At 37.6% G+C, this 23,319-nt stretch overlaps 1 protein-coding gene across 1 annotated transcript in view; it reads right to left on the bottom strand.

Annotated features, from left to right (window-relative positions):
- Positions 1–4,269: 4,269 nt before the first annotated feature.
- YEATS4 (YEATS domain containing 4) overlaps positions 4,270–23,319 on the bottom strand; it is a 29,617-nt gene continuing 10,567 nt past the window's right edge. The window contains exons 5-7 of the mRNA XM_032170710.2: positions 22,736–22,828; positions 22,559–22,646; positions 4,270–4,923 (exon numbers count right to left, since the gene is read on the bottom strand). Of these exons, the coding sequence (XP_032026601.1) occupies positions 4,754–4,923; positions 22,559–22,646; positions 22,736–22,828 (351 nt within the window). The 3' untranslated portion in view covers positions 4,270–4,753. The remainder of the gene's footprint in view (positions 4,924–22,558; positions 22,647–22,735; positions 22,829–23,319) is intronic.

Genomic DNA, 23,319 nt, shown 5'->3' with positions numbered 1-23,319 from the left:
GTCAGAGTCTTTTAGCAGATATTCCTAAATTATCCTCGGAAAACATTGAACTAATTTATAATCCCATCATTGTATAAGGGTAGCTGTTTCCTCACTCTCTTGCTATCACTGTCTTTTTTTGTTTTGCTTTGCTTTTTTTAAATCTAAAATTTAAAAAGTAGAGTTAGCAAATAAAAATATAGTATGTTTAGTTAAATTTGAATTTCAGATAAAAAAATGATACTCTATCTCAAGCTAGGCATGGTGGCTCATGCCTGTAATCACAGCATTTTGGGAGGCCAAGGTGGGCCGATTGCTTGAGCCCAGGAGTTCAAGACTAGCCTGGGCAATAATATGGCGAAATTCTACAAAATATAGAAAAATTAGCTGGGCATGGTGGTGAAGGTCAAGGCTGCAGTACTCCAGCTTGGGCAACAGAGTGAGACTCTGCCACAAACAAACAAACAAAGAAACAAACAAACAAACACACTATCTCCATCTCCAGATGGCCTGTTTCTGGTCTCTCTGTTGGTATCATCAGTGGTGTCTTCTCTGTTATCAATTTATCTGTACCATTTATCTCATCCTACATGGATGAGAAATATTTGCTATTTAAATATGCATATTCTTAAGATTAGTGAGACGAAGCATAAAATTGGTTATTTTTATGTCCTCTTCAGTGAACTACCTGTCCAAGTCTTTTGCTCCTTTTGCCAGTGGTTCATTTGTTTTCCTTAATGATTCATAATAATTCTTTTAATCTTAAAGCTTTAGACACATATATGTCCCACTTTTCCTTTAGGCTATTTTTATTTTTTGTCTCCATCTAGAAGCGTTGCATTTTATGTAATACAATTTGTGCAGTTGTGCCACTATGCCATTTCTCAAATCGCCTGGATGGCTTGTACAAATGCAAATTCCTGGGCCCCATTCTAGACCTAATCAAATGTCTTTACTATTGTACTCTGAAATATTAAGAAGCTCCCTAAGGGGTTTTCTTTCTCCTTTCCTAACTGCCCCCTTTATTTTTTCCTCCCTCCTATCCATTCTTCCAAACTTCTATTACATTCAGTGATCAGTACTGAAGAATTTGCTAGAATTGTTAAAATAAAACATACAAGTAAACATGCTAACCATGCAATTGGAAGCTACTGTCATCTTGTGAGACAGTGTGCTGATCCAGTAAGATCAAGATAAGATTGACTTATTCTTCATCAGTTGACTTAAGGGAGAAAAAATGATTTTCTCTGACATTATTAAAAACCTTTTTATGGAAAATCTCAAGCACACACGAGTTCAGAAAACAATAAATTCCCATGTACCTATTATGAAGCTTTAATAATTAGCAACAGCCAATCTTGTTTCATCTGTATTTCCTATTCCCCCACCATCCCCTTTCCCCAGATTTAGCAACTCTCAAGAGATTCCTAAACTCATTCAAATTTGAGATCCAAAACTTTATGATTTCTGGGTTTTGCATTGTACTTTCCAACTCCAAGAAAATAATATTTACTTTTTTTATTTCTTTTCTTTATCAGTTGTTGGCAGGGGCTGGGTTAAGGGGAAGCAATTTACTCTTATTTTTTTCCTAGCTGGTACTTGTATGATCTCATTTTCTTTCTTTTTTTAAAAGAGACAAGGTCTTGCTCTGTCACCAGGCTGCAGTGCAGTGGCCCACACATAGCTCACTGCAGTCTCAAACTCTTGGGCTCAAGCAATCCTCCTGCCTCAGCCTCCTGAGCAGCTAGGACTACAGGAGGACTACTCCACACTTGGCCAATTTTTCTGTTGTTTGTGTTTTTTGTTTGTTTGTTTGGTTTTTTTTTTTTGTAGAGACCAGGTCTCACTATGTGACCTAGGCTAGTTTCAAACTCCTGGCCTCAAGAGCTCCTCAGCCCCACAAAGTGTTGGGACTACAGGCGTGAGCCATCATGCCCAGTCATTTTCTTTGGTTTTGATCTCAAGAGTTTGAAATCTATTATTAAAAAACAAAACTGAAGACATTAGGGGTAATGTTAAGGAACAGGTACCTGAAATGTTTTCTAAAGAGATTTCAAATATCTATGCTTTAGTATTCCATCCAACAGAATTAACACTAGAATTTTCTTACATGTTATTAACGGCTAGCAAGATTTTTATCTACGGTGTTTTGCATTTATGCTACCTGATGTTCGTATTTGATATGGTATTAAGTTACTACAATTAGTTAAAGGAAGGAGGTTTGAGAAGTATTTAGGCATGAGCAACAGACAATTAAAAATGCTAACACTTTGAACATGAGAATTAAGTATTAATGAGACAGAAAAGCCCATAGCAGATTACTCATCTGAGTCACTGCTGGTTGACTCAACACCAAGCTATAGTTCCTTAATCTCCTATCTGTGAAATATGAATAACATCACCAACCACCTACATTAGTTAGAAAAAATGAGACTAATACTTTGATCTTCTTTCAAGAAGTGAGCTGCCTAATTAGCTGAGTTTCTTTAATTCTTCTTATTGTCTAGATGAATAAATTATCCCTTGGGAAATACTCTCTTTCCACTTATAAAAGAATGGGAAAATCTATCATATGGAGATACCACATTTAAAAAATGCATTCATTAGTTGATGGACATTTTGAATTGTTTCCTTTTTGGCAGTCATGCATGATGCTATGAACATTGATGTACAAGTTTTTGTGTGAACATGTTTTCATTTCTCTTGGGTATATATCTAGGAGTGGAATTGTTGTGTCATTGGATAACTATGCTTAACTTTTTGAAGAATTGCCAAGCTGTTTTCCAAAGTGGCTGAACCATTTTACATTCCCACCAGCGATATATGAGGGTTCCAATTTTTCCATATCCTCACCAACTTTTTTGGGTATTTTGTTTAAAATTATAGCCACAATGGTGGATGTGAAGTGGTATCTCATTGTGGTTATAATTCACATTTTCCTAATGATGAATGATGCTGAGCATCTCCTCATATGCTTATTGACCATTTTGATACCTTCCTTGGAGAAATCTCTGTTCAAATCCTTTGCCCATTAAAAAAATTTTTATCAAGTTATAGGAGTTCTTTGCAATGTCACAGTGAAATCCTACCAAGATTAAAGCCAACAAAGAAACAAGAGCGAATAGAGAGTAAGATTGAGCCATGACCACATATTTTGAACCCTTGTATGCATGCATGAAGTCAGACCTACCTACATGGACTTTAGTTTTATGAACCAATACATTCTTGGGGAGCTGACTAGAATAATGATTGCCTGTGCCAACTCCTCAAGTAGAATGGGGCTTTTCCCTCATGTCATTTTCCTGATCTATCCCCAGGCCCTATGCTATACTTGGGGAATCTTATCATGATGAGCCTGGCAGGTAGGCATGGGGATAAAAGGTGCGGAGAAAATGAATGATGCCTGGCACAATTAAAAGTACCACCATCAAGCCCCAGAGGGCTCTGGCCGAAATTTCAGACCACAGAGGCCTTTGTACATCCTCCATAATAATTGCAAAAGTCACAACTTTAAAAAATAAAGCCACAAAGTAAAAAGTAACCAATCCATCAGGGCAGACAGATAAAAAAGTATTTTTTTTTCCTAGGTTGCCAAGATGGTTCAGCCAACATACCTTTAAAGATTAGGTATTAATGAATGTTAAAAGTAGATGAATCCAAAAGTAGAGGACTTGCTGTGTGGATTTGAACAGAAGAGGCTAAAGAGGAGAAGGTAGGAGTAGTGCATGAAGCTAATGCACAGCTGCAGCTGCTTCCCATATGTCTCTACAAAAGATTTAATTTTTTTTTTTTTGAGATGAAGTCTCATTCTGCTGCCCAGGCTGGAGTGCAGTGGCGTGATCTCAGCTCATTGCAACCTCTGCCTCCTGGGTTCAAGCAATTCTCCTGCCTCAGCCTCCCAAGTAGCTGGGATTACAGGCATGTGCCACCATGCCCGGCTAATTTTTGTATTTTTAGTAGAGATGGGGTTTTACCATGTTGGCCAGGCCAGTCTCAAACTCCTGACCTCAGGTGATCCACCTGCCTCGGACTCCCAAAGTGCTGGTATTACAGGCGTAAGCCACCGTGCCTGGCCCCTAAGAATTAATATATTTGTATGTGAAGAATAATGACACTGTGATATAGGCAGAACAAAACTTAAAATATAATCTTTGCCATCAAAGAGCTTCTATATGCGACAATGAGTGCCAATAAGAGATGTGACGTCACAATACTATAAAGATACTTTAATTGTATTGAGGGAGTTCCAGAAAGTCTTCAAAGAGGAAGAAACACATCAGGAAGGAGAAATAGGATCTGTAAACTACATTTATTGAATACTTACTGGACACATCATATACAAAAAAGATAGGATGGGGGCAGGTAAGAACTTGAAGAAATTAAATATACACATTAAGTTTCTTCACTAATTCTAGCCACTAAAGAAGTACAAAATTTGTACAAGTAATACTTTATAATGAAATTTTGATGCCTGTCAAAAGGGTAATAAGCTATACATATACTACAATAAACATTTTTAAAAACTGTGCTTAATATCATAGAATTTTCTTAAAATGTGTTGGTAAAATACCTATATAGCATCCATTCTTACACGCATATTTTCCATTAAAGATTGCTTAAATAGTACAAATTCCTATTGCTAAGAAATTCATGGTCAACAGCTATATATGAAGTTCCTCTAAGAAACATCATAGCATTTGCAGTAAGTCCATTTCTCCAGTGAAGCCCACCTTATTTTCAGTTTAGCTTACTACCAAGTTCTCATGAGAACTGTTTATATGTCTTTTGCTTGGTCATCTTCTTCAAGTTTTCTGATTTCATTTTTTAAACAATTTATAGTTTCACGACTTGCTTTTAATCTCTCCTTAAGCTCTGCAATCTCAAAGCTTGTTTTTTTCTTAGCAGCTTCTAATTTTTCTCTGGTTTTTACTTCAAGCTCTGCAACTAAAGAAAACAAAGACTTTTACTAAAGTATTTTTCTCACATGTTTAAGATATATGACAGGGTAATAAATATGGCATTTCCTGACGACAATGTCTCCATGATGAAATGTGGATAACTCAAGAATTACAACATTAAACATGGGTGCAGGTTGGGGGAGTGGAAGAATGTCTGAATTCCCAAGAGAGGATCTAAGATGTTTCCTACAACTAAAAATGAAATTCTGGTCACCAACTCACAGTTAAAATTTTAAGACATAATGTCCTTTTTTCCATACACATATTAAGATTGAAATAAGGGGGCACACAAACCCAAGATACATCAGCTAATGAGAGGTGACTGGGCGCAGTGGCTTATGTCCATAATCCCAGCACTTTGGGAGGCTAAGGCAGGTAGATCACTTGAGGCCAGGAGTTCGAGACCAACCTGGCCAACATAGCAAAACCTCGTCTCTACCAGAAATACAAAATTAGCAGGGTGTGGTGGTGCACACCTGTAATCCCAGCTACTCTAGTGGCTGAGGCATGAGAATCACTTGAACTTGGGAGGCAGAGGTTGCAGTGAGCTGAGATGATGCTAGTGCACTCCAGCCTGGGTGACAGAGTGAGACTCTGTCTTAAGGGGTGGGGGGGAGAAGAAGCGTTAACTACAAGTATTCTTAAATATATATACAGGTGAAACTTTTTTTTTTTTTTGAGATGGAGTCTCGCTCTTGTCGCCCAGGCTGGAGAGCAGTGGCACGATCTCAGCTCACTGCAACCTCTGCCTCCCAGGTTCAAGCAATTCTCCTGCCTCAAACTCCTGAGTAGCTGGGACTACAGGTGCATGCTGTCATGCCTGGATAATTTTTTGTATTTTAGTAGAGACGGGGTTTCACCATGTTGCCCAGGCTGACTGTGAACTCCTGAGCTCAGGCAATCCGCCCTCCTTAGCCTCCCAAAGTGCAGGGATTACAGGCGTGAGCCACCGCGCCTGGCCCAGGTGAAACTTATAAACAAAATCACACTATCAAAACAAGCCAATATCTTTTTTTTTCAAATAGGTGGCAATAACTGCTAAAATTTGAATCCCAGCTCTGCCACTTACTAGCTGTGACACTGTAAGCTATTTCACCTATGTTCCTCACTTATGAAACAGAAATGATAATGGCAAATACTTCATAATATTATTTGTTGGGAAACTTTTGAGACAGGATCTTACTCTGTCACCCAGGCTGGAGTGCAGTGGTGTGATCTTGGCTCACTGCAAACTCTGACTCCGAGTTCAAGTGATCATCCCACCTCAGCCTCCCAAGCAGCTGGGATTACAGGTGTGAGCCACCACACCTAGCCTGTTGAGAAGACTTAATGAATTAATTTATGTAAAGTACCCAGAATACTGCCTGGTACAGAAAAAGCCCTATCAACTATTGTTATGAGAAAAGAGAAATATTAAGTGATATCTGAAACTATCTATCCATAACAAAGTACTAAAGAAACGTTACTGCACAACAGGACACATCTATTTAAATATGCCACTTGGATATGTAGCATGATGTTTTACAAAGAAAAATATCTGCTTGTGTCTAACATTTCCATCTTGTGGACATTTTTGGTAACTGCTGCTCACTATTAAAGTACACTTATACTTACTTTCTTCACTAATAAAAGATGGTCACTAACTGGAAGCCAGATGGTTTGGTGGGAAAAAACCCAACTATGGAATCAGAAAAGATCAGAGTTCAAATAAACCCTTGCTTCCTTATTAGCCGAATGCTGACATTTCTAAGGCTCCATCAATCTCTTTGTACAATACAGTTAAAACTAGGTATTTCTCAGAGGATTTATGAGGATTACATGAAGTAATTATATGTAAAGTATCTAGCACATAAAAAACATGCAATACATGGTGAAACCCTGTCTCTACTAAAAATACAAAAAATTAGCTGGGCATGGTGGCGAGCGCCTGTAGTCCCAGCTACTCGGGAGGCTGAGGTGGGAGAATGGCATGAATGCAGGAGGCGGAGCTTGCAGTGAGCCGAGATCGTGCCACTGCACTCCATCCAGCCTGGGTGACAGAGCGAGACTCTGCCTCAAAAAAAAAAAAAAAAAAAAAGAATATTAATGAGTTCTTTCCTTATTTTGCTCATTGCTGGTGACTTGCTTTTTGTGATTGCCAAAACAATTCATATTTTACTTTGTAATTTTCATTCTTTTAAAAATTATTTTTATACATAGGTAGTACACACAAGATTACAAATTAAAAGATTAAAGAGTAGACAGTGAAAAAATATGCCCTTCTACACTTGTTTCCCAGCCTGCCACGACCAATCAGTGCTTCTTTCCAGAGATAATCACTGTTGTGTTCTCTGATATCTTCCCAGAAATAGTCTGCTGATATACAAAGCATATACCCAAGTGCAGTTTCTTCTTCTTCCCAACACAAGTGGTATCATTCTATACACATTGTTTTGCACCTTGCTGTTTCACTTAACATTATATCTGGAAGCTCATCCTATAACACAGAGCTGTCTCATTCTTTTTAATGACTACAGAGGACCTAATTGAATGGATATACAAAATTCATTTAGTCTGCCCCCTATTGATATACACTCAAGAGTATCTCCATTTTTTTCTTTTACAAACAATGCAATAATGTGTATGCTGTGAATAATCATTTTAGTATATTTATAGGATAAATTCCCGGAAATGGAATTGTTACAGAATATGTATGTACTTGCAATTCTGGAAGAAAGTCAAGCAACTCAAAAGGATCTACCAATTTATAATCCCATTAGCATTGTGTCTGTTTCCCTACTGCATCAACTTTTTGGTCTTACCTAACCTGAAAGGTTAAAAACAGTATTTCAATGTAATTCGAATTCATCTTATTACTATTGGGGCTGACTCATCTTTTTCATAATGTTTGAGACATTTCTCCCTTTCTACAAATGATCTGTTTTCCTTTTGCTCATTTTCCTATTGGGTTATTGGCCTTTCTTATTGATTTGTAGGAGCTACATAGAGCTTTATACAGTAGTTCCCCCTCATCCATGGTTTCATTTTCCATGCTTACAGTTAGCCACTGTCAATAGCGGTCTGAAAACAGGCGAGTAAAAAGTAGAATAAGATTTTTTTGGGGGGTGGGGTGGGGGGAAGAGCACACATTTACATAACTTTTATTAGAGTTCATTGTTATAATTGTTCTATTTTATTAATTATTGTTGTTAATCTTTTATTGTGCCTAATTTATAAATTAAACTTTATCATAGGTATATATGTATAGGAAAAAACAGTATATAGGGCTTGGTACTATCTGCAGTTTCAGGCATCCACTGGGGTTCTTGGAATGTGTCCTCTCCAGATAAAGGGGGAATACTATATGTTAAGAAACTAGTCATTTGTGACATGAGTACATTTTTCTATGGCTTGTCAGTCTTTAGACTTTGTTCCCAGTGCTTTTTACTATGCAGAAATTTGTATTCCCCTATACCCTCTCCCCCCACATCAATTTAAAAAACACACTGAATGATATGTGCTTTGTTAGATGCTGGGGTACAGAGGCAGGAAACAGGTAAGAAAAAATGCACTAATGTTATGAGGTAATCATAGGGAATGACAAGAGTAGACTGGATTCAAATCAAGTAGAAAGGGTGAGTTTTATGAAGGAGGGCTTCTTGGTAGTAGTAACATCTAAACTGAATTTTAAACAATGAGAAAGGAGTTAGGTAAATGAAGTGGGCATACAGGCCCAGGAAGCAGCATAAAAACAAGGAGTCCTGTATAGCTGTAAGCGGTAGTTTTAAAACTAGCCAGGGAGACCTGATGAACTCAACTGTCAGAAGGACAGCATTCACTGTAGATATAACATAGATTGATGTTGTTTGATTCATGATACTTTTATTTTTGACAACTTGTATGACTGCGAAGGGCACTAGATGTTTGGAAGAAGACATGAGTTAATTAGCAATGAGATCCTGGCGGAAAACATTTTAAAACTTCTTTTAGCTTGTTCCAGTGTTCTGCTTCCTATGTGTTAAATGCTTATACAAAAAAAGAAAAGTTTGTTTTTAATTTCCCAATGAAGTCTCAATTTCGAGAAAACAAATCCAAAGAATTACTACGTTTATAAAGTCAGTTCAACATACTGGTTAGGAGACAGACTATCAGGCTTTTTACAACTTATTAGTTAAGTGGACAGATTTTGGGTTTAAAATGCAGGCTCTCCTGGGTAATTTTGGGCAAGTTATCAAATCTTTCTAGAGTCTTTACCTACAAAATGGTGCTAATCATAGTATCTTCCTCCTAGGGTTATTTAGAGTATTCAATAAGTTAAGAAATGGAAAGTGCTTGTCAGGTACATAGTAAGCTCTCAGTAAGTGTTCACTATCATTTTTACTATTTCTTGAAGAAGCAACTAAAAAGCTAGATCATTAGTGCTTAAATAAACTTCCAATATACTCCATAATAAATATTCTCTCTATAAAAATACTATTAAATTTTTGGAGCCTAAGTTCTGAGGACTGCCAGGGATCAAGTTCTGATTCTACTACTAACTAGCTGTGTGACTCTGGGCAAGTTTCTTAACCTCCTTACATCTCGGTTTCCTTTTCTAAATATTACCTAATAAAGTTGTTATAGAATTAAGTGAGTTTGTACATGTACAGACTCAGAAGAGTACAAATAGTAAGCACTGAATAAGTCTGGCATTTTATTATTACTAAATATTGACTATCATATGCCCTCAAATTATTAAAACTATACATACATTTTTTAGACCTTTGATTAATATTCCCAGATAGCTTTCCTAAAGAGCTAAATTTATACTCACAAAACAATTCATGAGAATGCAAAGTTTACTATATTCTTAATCGGTACAACTATTTAAAATTCCTGGCTGGCATGGTGATTCATGCCTGTAATACCAGTACTTTGGGAGTCTGAGGTGGGAGAAACCTACCTCTACAAAAAAAAAAAAAAAAAATTAGCCAGACATGGTGGCACATACCTGTAGTCCTAGCTACTGTCAGGGGGCCAAGGCAGGAGGATTATGTGAGCCCACAAGTTTGAGGCTGCAGTGAGCTATGATCATGCCACTGCAACCTAGCCTGAGTGACAGAGTGATACCCTGTCTCTAGGGGAAAAAAAAAAATGCTTTTGCTAATTTAATAGGACAAATATAGTCATTCACTGCTATTTGGTTTGCATTTTTAAAATTATTAGCAGGGCCAAATATTTTATCATTTTATTTACTGGTGATCTCTTATTCTATCTGTCCATATCTTCTGCCCATTTATCTACTGAGGTTTAACATGTTTTTCTATTTATCAATTTTAGCATTTAAAAAACATTAATTCTTTGCCATATTTTCTGCAAACTTTTCTTCTTTGCCTTTTTGAAATGCAGAAATTAAATATATTTAATAAAGTCTATCCTTATTTTAATGTGATTTTTCCTAACACTTTAAATTTAGAAAGTCCTTCCTAGCCAGGATAGCCAGTAATCTAATTTTTCAAAAAACAGGCTGACTGATTTTCAAAAAAACATTTAAATATCTTTAACTAAACTGGAATTTGTTTTGGTAAGTACTATGAAGTGATGATCAAAATTAAGTTTTCTTCCCAAAAGCTTACCAATTATGCCAACACCATTTATGGAATTAGACTTTTCTTCCTTATTGATTTGGTACTGTTAAGAAAATGAACTAAAGATCACACAGAAAACGTAATTTATTGATAAAAACTTCCCAAGGTTATAGAGCTCCATACATAAGATTTAACACATCGAAACAGATTTATAGCCTTTTCACAAAACACATTATTTATACCTACTTGTTATACATAAATAAATGATGATAGTTTTGTCAAAAACAGAAAAATGTGAGCACTTGAATTTTAAAAGAGAACTTTCTGTCATGAATGGGCACATTTCATGGTATGAGAGAAAGAAGAGAGTGATCACTAATGAAGCACCGTAGTGCTTTTTACCTTTTCAAAGTGATCATATACTTAACTGTTTTATGTTCATAACATTTTTGCAGATAAAGAAATTAAAGCATACAAATTTTCAATGACTAAGTCACAAAATTATAATTAGTACCCAGATCTTTTAAGTCCTAATCAAGTGTTTTATGAAAATATAAACAAAACACTTCTATAACCACTAATTGTTAAACAGCAATTCCCTCCCCACTTCATTACCATCCCTCTACCTCTTCTTTTATTAGATCACTCCCTTTCAGCCTACAGATATACTAGTTTATTTCCCCCTGAAAACAACACCCTCTTGACCCCGTATTTTGCTTCTGCTACTGCTTCAAAGACTACTGCTCCCCTTTACAGCCAGGCTTCTAGACAGAGTTGTCTACAGTGTCTGTCTCCAATTTATCTTATCTGATGTTCTCTTACCCACTTCAATTGATCTTCTGACCTTACTGTTCTCCTTACACTGCTCCTGTTAAAGTCATCAAGGAGCTCCATCTTACTCTATCCAATTACTGGGCCCTCATCTTACTTGACCTATCAGCAGTATTAGACACTCTCTAGTTCCTGATACACTTTTTTCACTTGGCTGTGAGGACATTACATGCACCTAGTTTTTCTCCCTCCATATTTGCTGTTTGTTCTTCATTCCCTTTGCTGGTTATCTCCTCAATCTTTAAATTTTGAAGTGCCCAAGTCTCTCAGTCTTTGGACCTCTTTTCTATCTTCACTTACTCCTTTGATGATACCATTTGGTCTCATAATTTATAATTGTATTAACTTTCAAATTTATGTCTCCAGCCTAGATCTCTCTTCTCTCTGAATGCCAGGGTGCAACATCCTTCTCAACATCTCAGCTTACATGTCTTACAGACATCCCACACCCATCATGTCCAAATTTGCCCTTTTTTTTTTGAGACAGAATCTTGTTGTATTGCTCAGTCTGGCGTGCAGTCGCATGATAACAGCTCATTAAAGCCTTGCCCTCCTGGGCTCAAGTAATCCCCCCACCTCAGCCTCCCGAGTAGCTGGTACTACAGGAATGTGCCACCACACCCAGAAAATTAAAAAAATTTTTTTTGTACAGATGGGGTCTCGCTACATTGCTCAGGCTAGTCTTGAAGTCCTGGGCTCAGGCAATCCTCCCATGCTGGCCCCCCTAAAGTGCTGCGATTATAGGCATGAGCCATCACACCTGGCCAGCCAAGGCTGTACTCTGAATTGCAAAAATCCTGTTCCTCCGAGACTTCCCACCTGTGTAAAAAGCAATGACTTTTTTGGAGTTCCTCAGGCCCAAAACCATGTAAGTCATCCTTTGCTTTTCTTTCTCCAATACCTCATTATTCAAAGCATCAGCAAATCCTACTGTACCTATTTTCGAAACAGGTCCAAAATCTAATGTCTTCTCCCATTGCTATCACTCTGGTCCAAGCCATCATTCTACCAAATCTGAATTACTGGGACAGCCTCCACACACAGGAAAGAGTAAAGGGGACTTTGTCTTAAGCTTTGGTACCAACTCCCCAATTCCACACCTTGGCCCTTGGATGGCATCTCTGGACCTACCTAGGCCAGAGAGGAGCCCATTGCCCTGAAGGGAAAGTCCCAGGCCTGGCAGTACTCAACACAAGCTGACTGAAGAGCCCTTGAGCCTTAAGTAAATATTGGTGGTACCCTGACAGAACTCCTTGTGGGCCTGTGGTAGTGGTGGACACAGGGAAAGAATCATCTGCCTGGAAAAAGGGGAGGGAAGAATGGGAAGGACGCTGTCTTGTAGCTTGGGTGCCAGCTCGGCCACAGTAAAACAGAGCACCAGGACTATTCCTAAGGTTTCCAACTCCAGGCCCTGGCTCCTGGACAGAATCTCTGGACCTACCCGCGGCCCAGGGAAACTCAGTGCCCTTAAGGGATGGACACAAGCTAATCAAATTAATGATTTAAGACAGTCTGTTATTTGGCTTGGAGATTGGGTGGTGAGTCTCGAACATCGCATGCAAATGCAGTGCAACTGCAATACTTTGGATTTCCGTATCATCCCATATTCCTATAATGAGACTGATCATTCATGGGACATGGTCAAAGGACACCTTCTGGGTAGGGAAGATAATTTATCATTGGACATAACTAAATTAAAGAAACAAATTTTTGAAGCCTCTCAAGCTCACTTATCCATTGTGCCTGCAGCTGAGGCGTTAGATCAGGTGGCAGAAAATCTTTATGGATTAAACCCCACGACTTGGATTAAGTCTATTGGGGGCTCCACTGTAGTAAATTTTGGAATTATGTTTCTCTGTTTAATCGGTTTGTTTTTAGTGTGCCGGACCAGTCAAAGAATCCTGCGTCAAAATCAAGAGAACGAACAAGCCTTCATCAACATGGCACATTTATATAAAAAGAAAGGGAGAGATGTTGTGGGAAGTCAGGAACCCCGAACGGAGGGACTGGCTGAAGCCATCGCAGAAAAACATAAATTGTGAAGATTTCATGGACGTTTATTAGTTCCCCAAATGAATACTTTTATAATTTCTTACGCCTGTCTTTACTACAAGCTCTGAACATAAATTGTGAAGATTTCATGGACACTTATCACTTCCCCAATCAATACCCTTGTGATTTCCTATGCCTGTCTTTACTTCAATCTCTTAATCCCGTCATCTTCGTAAGATGAGGAAGATGTATGTCGCCTCAGGACCCTGTGATGATTGCATTAACTGCACAAATTGTTTGTAGAGCATGTGTGTTTGAACAATATGAAATCTGGGCACCTTGAAAAAAGAACATGGTAACAGCAATGTTCAAGGATCAAGAAAGATAACCTTAAACTCTGACTGCTGGTGAGCTGGGCAGAACAGAGCCATATTTCTCTTCTTTCAAAAGCAAATGGCAGAAATATCGCTGAATTCTTTTTCTCAGCAAGGAACATCCCTGAGAAAGAATGCGTCCCTGAGGGTAGGCCTCTGAAATGGCCGCTTCAGGGGCGGCTGTCTTTTACGGTCGCAGCTGTAGGGACAAAATAAGCCCCAGTCTCCCGTAGCACTCACAGGCTTATTAGGACGAGGAAATTCCCACCTAATAAATTTTGGTCAGACCAGTTGCCTGCTCTCAAACCCTGTCTCCTGATAAGATGTTATCAATGACAATGTGTGCCCAAAATTTCATTAGCAATTTTAATTTTGCCCCGGTCCTGTGGTCCTGTGATCTCACCCTGCCTCCATTTGCCTTGTGATATCTTATTACCTTGTGAAGCATGTGATCTCTGTGACCCACACCCTATTCATACACTCCCTCCCCTTTTGAAAATCACTAATAAAAACTTGCTGGTTTTGCAGCTTGTGGGGCATCACGGAACCTGCCAACATGTGATGTCTCCCCTGGACACCCAGCTTTAAAATTTCTCTCTTTTGTACTCTGTCCCTTTATTTCTCAGACTGGCTGACACTTAGGGAAAATAGAAAAGAACCTACGTGAAATATTGGGGGTGAATTTTGCCCGATATCTGGCTGAATTTCCCCCGATACTGGCTGACTTCATCACCTGCTGATTATAGAGCCTTAGGGCCTCACGCAAACATAGGTGGCAGCCAGGCAGCGGTTACAGTGGGCCTTGGGCAAGACCCAGTGCTGTGCTGACTTCAAGTCTGACCTAAGGCAGTCCCAGTGGTGGTGGCCAAAGGGGTGCTTGTGTCATCCCTCCTCAGGTGCAGGCAGTTCAGCACAGAAACAGAAACTCTGTTTGTTTGGGAGAAAGTAAGGGACGAGAACAAGAGTCTCTGTCTGCTAATCCAGAGGATTCTTCTGGATCTTATCCAAGACCACCAAAGTGGTACCCTACAAATCTGCAAGAACCACAGCATTACTGGGCCTTGGGGTATCCCCTAATGCAGATATGGCTGCAGTGACCAAAAATTTAGATCACAACACCTAAGTTCCTTCAAATACCTGAAAAGCCTGCCCAAGGACAGGTACAAACAAGCCTAGATTACAAAGACTACAACAAAAACCTAACTCTGCAATGCCCAGACATTGATGAGTATCAACAAGTATCAAGACCATCCAGGAAAACATGACCTCACCAAACGAGCTAAACAAGGCATCAGTGACCAATCTCTAACAGACGGAGATGTGTGACCTTTCAGAAAGATAACTCAAAATAGCTGTTTTGAGGAAACTCAAAAGAAATTCAAGATAACACAGATAAAGAATTTAGAATCCTATCACATAAATTTAATAAATAAATGGAAATCAAAAGAATCGAGCAGAAATTCTGGAGTTGAAAACACCACCAACATACAGAAGAATGCATCAGTCACTTAATAGCAGAACTGATCAAGCAGAACAAAGAATTAGTGGGCTTGAAGACAGGCTATTTGCAAATTCACAGTGAAAGGAGACAAGACAAAATGAAGCACATCTACAAGTTCTAGAAAATAACCTACAAAAGGGGAAATCCAGGCCAGGTGCAGCAGCTCACACCTATGATCCCAGCACTTTGGGAGGCCAAGGAGGGAGGACTGCTTGAGCCCAAGAGTTTGAGACTAGCCTGGGCAACATGGCAAAACCCCAACTCCACCAAAAAAAAAAAAATTAGCTGGGCATAGTGGTGGCATGTGCCTGTGGGTCCCAGCTACTCAGGAGGCTGAGGTAAGAGGATTGCTTGAACCTGGGAGGTGGAGGTTGCAGCGAGCCAAGATCATGCCACTGCACTCCAGCCTGGGCGACAAAGTCAGGACCTGTCTCAAAATAAAAAGGCAGGGTGGGGGTAGAATCTAAGAGTTACTGACCTTAATTAAAGAGGAGATAGAGATAGGAGTAGAAAGTTTATTCAAAGGGATAATAATAGAGAACTTCCCAAACTCAGGGAAAAATATCAATATTCAAGTACAAGGTTATAGAACACCAAGGAGATCTAACACAAAGAAGACTACCTCAAGGCAGTTTATAATCAAACTCATAAATCTCAAGGATAAAGAAAGCATCCTAAAAACAAGAGAAAATAAACACAAAAACAAGTAACATACAATGGAGCTCTAATACATCTGGTAGTGGACTTTTCAGTGGAAACTTTATAGGCCAGTAGAAAGTGGCATGACATTTAAAGTGCTGAAGGGAAAAAAAGCCTTTTGTCCTAGAATAGTACATCTGGTGAAAATAGCCTTCGAACATGGAGAAATACTTTCCCAAATAAAAGCTGAGAGATTTCATCAACACCAGAGCTGCCCTACAAGAAATGCTGAAGAGTTCTTCAATCTGAAAGAAAAGCATGTTAATAAGTAATGTGAAATCATCTGAAGATACAAAACTCACTGGCAAGTAAACAGAAAAACAAAGAATATTATTACATTGTAATTGCAGTTTGTAAACTACACAAGTCTTAGGTAGAAATATGAAAAGATGAACTGATCAAAAATAATAACTACAATTTTTCAAGACATAGATAGCAATAAGATATAAATAGAAACAACAAAAAATTAAAAGCGGGGAGATAAAGTTAAAATATAGTGTTTATTGCTTTCTTTTTGCTTGCTTGTGTATGCAATCAGTGTTAAGCGGTCATCAGTTTAAAACAACAACGGGTTATAGGATATTATTTGCAAGCTTCATGGTAAGCTCAAACCTAGAAACATAAAAGAGAAACACAAAAGATAAAAAGAAATTAAAATATATTACCAGAGAAAATCACCTTCACTAAAACAGGAAGGAAGGAAAGAAGAAAGAGAAGACCATCAAACAATCAGAAAAATAAAATGGCGGAAGTCCTTACTTATCAATACTAATGAATGTAAATATCAATATCAATGAATGTAAATGGACTAAAGTCTCCAATCAAAAGACATAGAGTGGCTGAATGGATGAAAAAACAAGAACCAATGATGTACTGCCTCCAAGAAACACACTTCACCTATAAAGACACATGTAGACTGAAAATAAAGGGATGGAAAAAGATATTGCATGCAAATTAAAAAAAAAAAGATATTGCATGCAAAATCAAAAAAGAGCAGGAATAGCAATACTGACATCAGACAAAACAGATTGCAAAACAAAAACTATAAAAAAAGACAGGGTCATTATATAATGATAAAGCAGTCAATTCAGCAAGAGGATATAACAATTGTAAACATATATGCACCCAACAGTGGAGCAGTCAGATACATAAAGCAAATATTATTAGAGTTTAAGAGAGACAGACCCCAATACAACAATACCTGGCATCTTCAACATCCAACTTTCAGCACTGAACAGATCATCCAGACAGAAAATCAACAAAAAATACCATTGGACTTAATCTGCAAAATAGGCCAAATGGACCTAATAGGTATTTATGGAACATTTCATAAAATGGCTACAGAATACACATTCTTCTCCTGACCTCATGGATCATTCTCAAGGATAAAGACCATATGTTAGGCCACAAAACAAGTCATAAAACTTTTTTTTAAAAAAACAAGTAATGTGAAGTATCTTCTCTGACTACAATGGAATAAAATTAGAAATCAATAACAAGAGGAATTCTGGAAACTATACAAACACATGGAATTTAAACAATATGCTTCTGAATGACCAGTGGGTCAATGAAGAGATTAAGAATTGAAAAATTGGATCAGGTGCGGAGGCTCACACCTGTAATCCCAGCACTTTGGGAGGCTGAGATGGGAGGATCACTTGAGGGCAAGAGTTCAAGACCAGCCTGGTAAACATAGCGAGATCCCCAGCTCCAAAAAAGTTAGAAAGAAAGAAAGGAGGGAAGGAAGGAAGGAAGGAAGGAAGGAAGGAAGGAAGGAAGGAAGGAAGGAAGCTGAAAAATTTATTGAAACAGATAATGGAAACACAACACAGCAAAAGCAGTACTCAGAGGGAAATGTGTAGCTTTAAATGTCTGTATCAAAATAGAGAAAAAACTTCAAATAAAATATCTAATGATGTATTGTAAAAAACGAGAAAAGCAAGAGCAAACCAAACTCAAAGTTAGTAGAAGAAAAAAGATCAGAGTAAAAATAAATAAAATTGAAATGAAGAAAAAAATACGAGATCAATGAAACAAGAAGTTGGTTTTCTGAAAAGATAAATAAAACTGACAAATCTTTAGCCAGATTAAGAAAAAAGAGAAACCTCAAAACAAAGGATGAAAAAGGAGACATTAAAACTGATAGTGCAGAAATTCAAAGGATCTTTAGTGGCCACTATGAGCAATTATATGCCAATAAATTGGAAAATCTAGAAGAAATGGATAAATTCCTAGACACATACAACCTACCAAGATTGAATCACGAAGAAATCCAAAACCTGAACAGACCAGTAACAAGCAACAAGATTGAAGCTGTAGTAAAAAGTCTCCCAGCAAAGAAAAGCCCAGGACCCAATGGCTTCACTGTTGAATTTTACCAAATATTTGAAGAAAAACTAATACCAAACCTGTTCAAACTATTCCAAAAAATTGAGAAAATAATACTTCCAAACTCATTCTATGAGGCCAGTATTACCCAGACACCAAAACCAAAGGCACATCAAAAAAAGAAAACCACAGGCCAATATCCCTGATGAACACTGATGCAAAAATCCATAACAAAACACTAGCAAAAATAATTCAACAACACCTTAAAAAGATCATTCATCATGACCAAGCAGGATTTATCCCAGGGATGTAAGAATCGTTCAATATAAGCAAATCAATGTGATACATCATATCAACAGAATGATGGACAAAAACCATATGATCATTTCAATTGATGCTGAAAAAAGATCTGATAAAATTCAGCAAAAGTCAAATTAGCCTTGTTTGTAGATGATATTATCATTATTTATTTATTTATTTATTTTGAGACAGAGTCTCACTCTGTTGCCTAGGCTGGAGTGCAGTGGCACAATCTTGGCTCATTGCAACCTCCGCCTCCCAGGTTCAAGCAATTCTTCCGCCTCTGCCACCCAAGTAGCTGGGATTACAGGCACATGCCACCACGCTCGGCTAATTTTTGTAGTTTTAGTAGAGACAGGGTTTCGCCGTGTTGGCCAGGCTGGTATTGAACTCCTGACCTCAGGTGATCCGCCTGCCTTGGCCTCCCAAAATGCTGGGATTACAGGCGTGAGCCACCACGCCCAGCCTGCAGATGATATTATATTTGGAAAAACCTAAACGCTCCACCGAAAAAGCTATTAAGAGTTGATAAACAAATTCAGTAAAGCTGCAGGATACAAAATCAACATACAAAAAAATCAGTAGCATCTTTATATGCCAACAGTGAACAATCTGAAAAAGAAATCAAGAAAGTAATCTCATTTACCACAGCTACAAATTAAATAACTAGGAATTAACCAAAGAAGTGAAAGATATGTACAATGAGAAATATAAAACAGTAATGAAAGAAATGGAAGAGAACACACAGAAAAGGAAAGATATTCCATGTTCATGAACTGGAACATCAATATTGTTAAAATGCCCATACTTCCCAAAGCAATCTACAGATTCACTGCAATCCCTATCAAAATACAAATGACATTCTTCACAGAAATAGAAAAAAAAAAAAAACTAAAACCTAAAATTTATGTGGAACCACAAAAGATCCAGAATAGCCAAAGTTATCCTCAGCAAAAAGAACAAAACTGGAGGAATCACCTGACTTCAAATTATACTATAGAGCTATAATAACCACAACAGCATGGTACTTGCAGAAAAAGAGACACATAAACCAATGGAACAGACTAGAGAACCCAGAAACAAATCCACACACTTACAGGGAACTCATTTTTGACAAAGGTGCCAAGAACATATACTTGAGGAAAAAACGGTCTCTTCAATAAATAGTGCCAGGAAATCTGGATATCTATATGCAGAAGAATGAAACTAGACTCCTATCTCTTGCCATATACAAAAATCAAATTAAAATGGATTAAAGACTTAAATCTAGGATCTCAAACTATTAAACTACTAAAAGAAAACATTGGGGAAACGCTCTAGGACATTGGACTGGGCAAAGATTTCTTGTGTAATACCCTATAAACACAGGCAACCAAGGCAAAAATGGATTAACGGGATCACATCAAGTTAAAAAACTTCTGTACCACAAAGGAAACAATTAACAAAGTGAAGAGACAACACACGGAATGGAAGAAAATATCTGCAAACTACCCATCCGTCAAAGAATTAATAATCAGAATATATAAGGAGCTCAAACAACTCCTTAAGAATCTGATTTTAAAATGGGCAAAAGATCTGAATAGACATTTATCAAAAGATGACATACAAATGGCAAACAGGTATATGAAAAGGTGCTCAACATCACTGATCATCAGAAAAATGCAAATTAAAACTACAATGAGATGTCATCTCATGCCTGTTAAAATGGCTTTTATCGAAAAGACAGGCAATAACAAATGCAGGCAAGGATGCAGAGAAAAGGGAACCCTTATATACTATTGGTGGGAATGTAAATTAGTAAAACCACTATGGCCAACAGTTTGGAGATTCCTCAAAAAACTAAAAATAGAGCTATATGATCCAGCAATCCCACTGCTAGGTATATATCCAAAAGAAAATAAGTCAGTATATCAAAAAGATATCTGCACTTCCATGTTTATGTTATTGCAGTACTATTCACAATAGCCAAGATTTGAAAGCAACCCAAGTGTCCATCGACAGATGAATGGGTAAAGAAAACATGGTACATATACACAACAGAGTACTATTCAGCCATAAAAAAGGAATGAAATCCTGTCTCAACAACATGGATGGAACTGAAGGTCATTATGTTAAGTGAAGTAAGCCAGGCACAGAAAGATAAACATCATATATTCTCACTTATTTGTGGGAGCTAAAAATTAAAACAACTAGGCTGGGCATAGTGGCTCATGCCTGTAATCCTAGCACTTTGGGAGGCCAAGATGGGTGGATTACCTGAGGTCAGGAGTTCGAGACCAGCTTGGCCAACATGGTGAAATCCTATCTCTACTAAAAATATTTAAAAAATTAGCCAGGTGTGGTGGTACACACCTGTAATCCCAGCTACTCAGGAGGCTGAGGGAGGAGAATCACTTGAGCCTGGGAGACAGAGGTTGCAGTGAGCTGAGATCATGCCACTGCCCTCCAGCCAGGCCAATAGAGTGAGGCTCTGTCTCAAAAAAAAAAAAAAACTGAACTCATGAGATAGAGAAAACAGAGTAGAATGACGGTTACCAGAGGGTAGGAAGGGTAGTGGGTAGGTGGGTGAAGGATGGTTATCGGTACAAAAAATAGAATGAATAAATTAAGTATTTGATAGCACAACAGGGTGACTATACTCAATAATAATGTAATTGTACATTTAAAAATAACTAAAAGAGTATATTTGGATTATTTGTAACAAAAAGGGTAAATGCTTTAGGTGATGGATATCTCATTTCCTGGATGTAATTTTTAGCCATCGTATGCCTGTATCAAAATATCCCATGTACCCAGTAAATATATATACCTACTACATACCCACAAAATTAAACATTTTAAAGAAGTTAAATCTGACGTCATTCCTTTGCTCAAAACTCACAAATGACTTCACATCTCAGTTTAATAATCTGAAGTCCTCATAGTTACCCACAAGTCCCTATATGACCTAGTCCCCTATTAACTTCTCTGATCTCATCTCCCACTCCTCGTCCTCTTGTTCACTCTACTCTAGCCACATGGGACTTCTTGCTGTTTTTCAGCCATGCACTTACCTGAGGGCCTCTGTCCTCACTGCTCCCTCTACATATAATATCCTTCCCTTAGATCACTCCTTTACCCCGTTAGGTCTCCAAATGCTCAGAAAGCATTTCCTGACTGATATTTTGATATCAGTATCTAAAACTCCAACCATCTCCTCCCACCAAAGATGCTCCTTGCCCCACTTTGTTTGTCTCTATAGCACTTAATCACTACCTTATACTTCCTTGTTCTGTTTATTTAATACCTGTTTTCCTCCCACTAGAATGTAGGGCCCATGAGGATAGGGCTTTTTGTCTGATTCAGGCACTGCTCTAACCTCAGCAGCTAGCACCTAGAACAATGGTTGGCATTAACTGGTACTCACTATATATTGTAATGAATGAATAATCAAAGATGACTGAATAGTAACATCAATGTTAACACAGGGATGGCAAATAGATTTCATATTAAATGCCAATTGCAAATGACTGAGAACAGATGCACAGATTAATGCGTACAGGATTCTGAGACCATGTCAACTTAGAGAGAAAATACAACATGACCGATTGTCAATGTGGCATGCAGGTAGTCAACACTTGAGCATTAAGCTGAAACTATGTAAAATGACATCAGCAAAAATACAAGATAAACTAGTTCACAGTATATAAAAGTATAATTATGGTTTGCAAGGTTCTTCACATAGATTTTGTTAGCCAAGACTAGTAAACAGAAAATGATAGGCTAAGCAAGACTAATAAAAAACTGTACTTAAATGTAATTAGGGAATAAAACAGACAAACAGTACTTGAGAGAATGTGAGAGGCTTTCACCCTTCTTGAAAGCAGGCCTACTTGAGAACAATTTAAAACATCCTTTCTACATGTTCTACTGTAATACAAACTGTGTTTTTTAACACCTAAAAAACTTACCTATATCATTTTTTTTAAAGTGTAAAAGGCACTAATCATACAACCCTTTCACTATTACAGAATACATTATTTTTCAGAATTATGAATGCATGGCACTTACATTCTGTTTCATGCTTATAGGCTCCTAATGTTAGCTGACGAGATGTTGTCAATAATTGTTGCATCATTGCTGTTGGGTCTTGAAATATCTAATGGGATAGAATGAACAAAAACCCAATAACTTCAAAGTTCTCCAACTTCAAATGCTTTTAAAACTATCATTATAAAATCTTCTTACCATTTCATCATAGAACTCTGAAACCACTGTCTTTTTCCCCAGCATTGCATTGGTGTCTGATTGAAACAGCTTTAGCAAATGATACAGGGTTACCTGTGAAATAAAAACAGATGTCAAATCTGTGCAATGGTTTTTATCATCACAAGACACTGGCATTTTTTTAACTGAAATGGAGACTGAAGTATATACATGTCAAATTCATGATCTTGTTTCAACTGCAACTTATTGCAGCAAATCACCCAAATTTTCTGTACTTTTATTTTCCTATTAGATTCATTCATATCTACCTAACATGAATATTCTTTAGAAGGTAATTAAGAATCTGTTCAAGAATCTCTAGAGAGGAAACTAAAAATAACACAAGATAAAGCTATAGAAATTAAACTGAAAAATCACTAAAACATGAATTCTTTTACTTACACAAGTGGATTAATTGTGACTGCTTTGAAGATTAGAGTTTACAAATTTACTGTGGGGAATGAAAAAGTTCAGTGAGGGCAAGATAATTTCTTTGGGGATCTATAAGATTATTACATAAATGACATAATAAATAAATAAAAAGTCAGTAATAATTCACTTTGGGA

The sequence above is a fragment of the Hylobates moloch genome, unplaced genomic scaffold, assembly GCF_009828535.3.
Source record: "Hylobates moloch isolate HMO894 unplaced genomic scaffold, HMol_V3 SCAFFOLD_12, whole genome shotgun sequence".
In the NCBI taxonomy this organism is placed as follows: Eukaryota; Metazoa; Chordata; class Mammalia; order Primates; family Hylobatidae; genus Hylobates; species Hylobates moloch.
The sequence above is the reverse complement of the archived record's forward strand: the minus strand, read 5'-3'. Positions and strand labels throughout refer to the sequence as shown.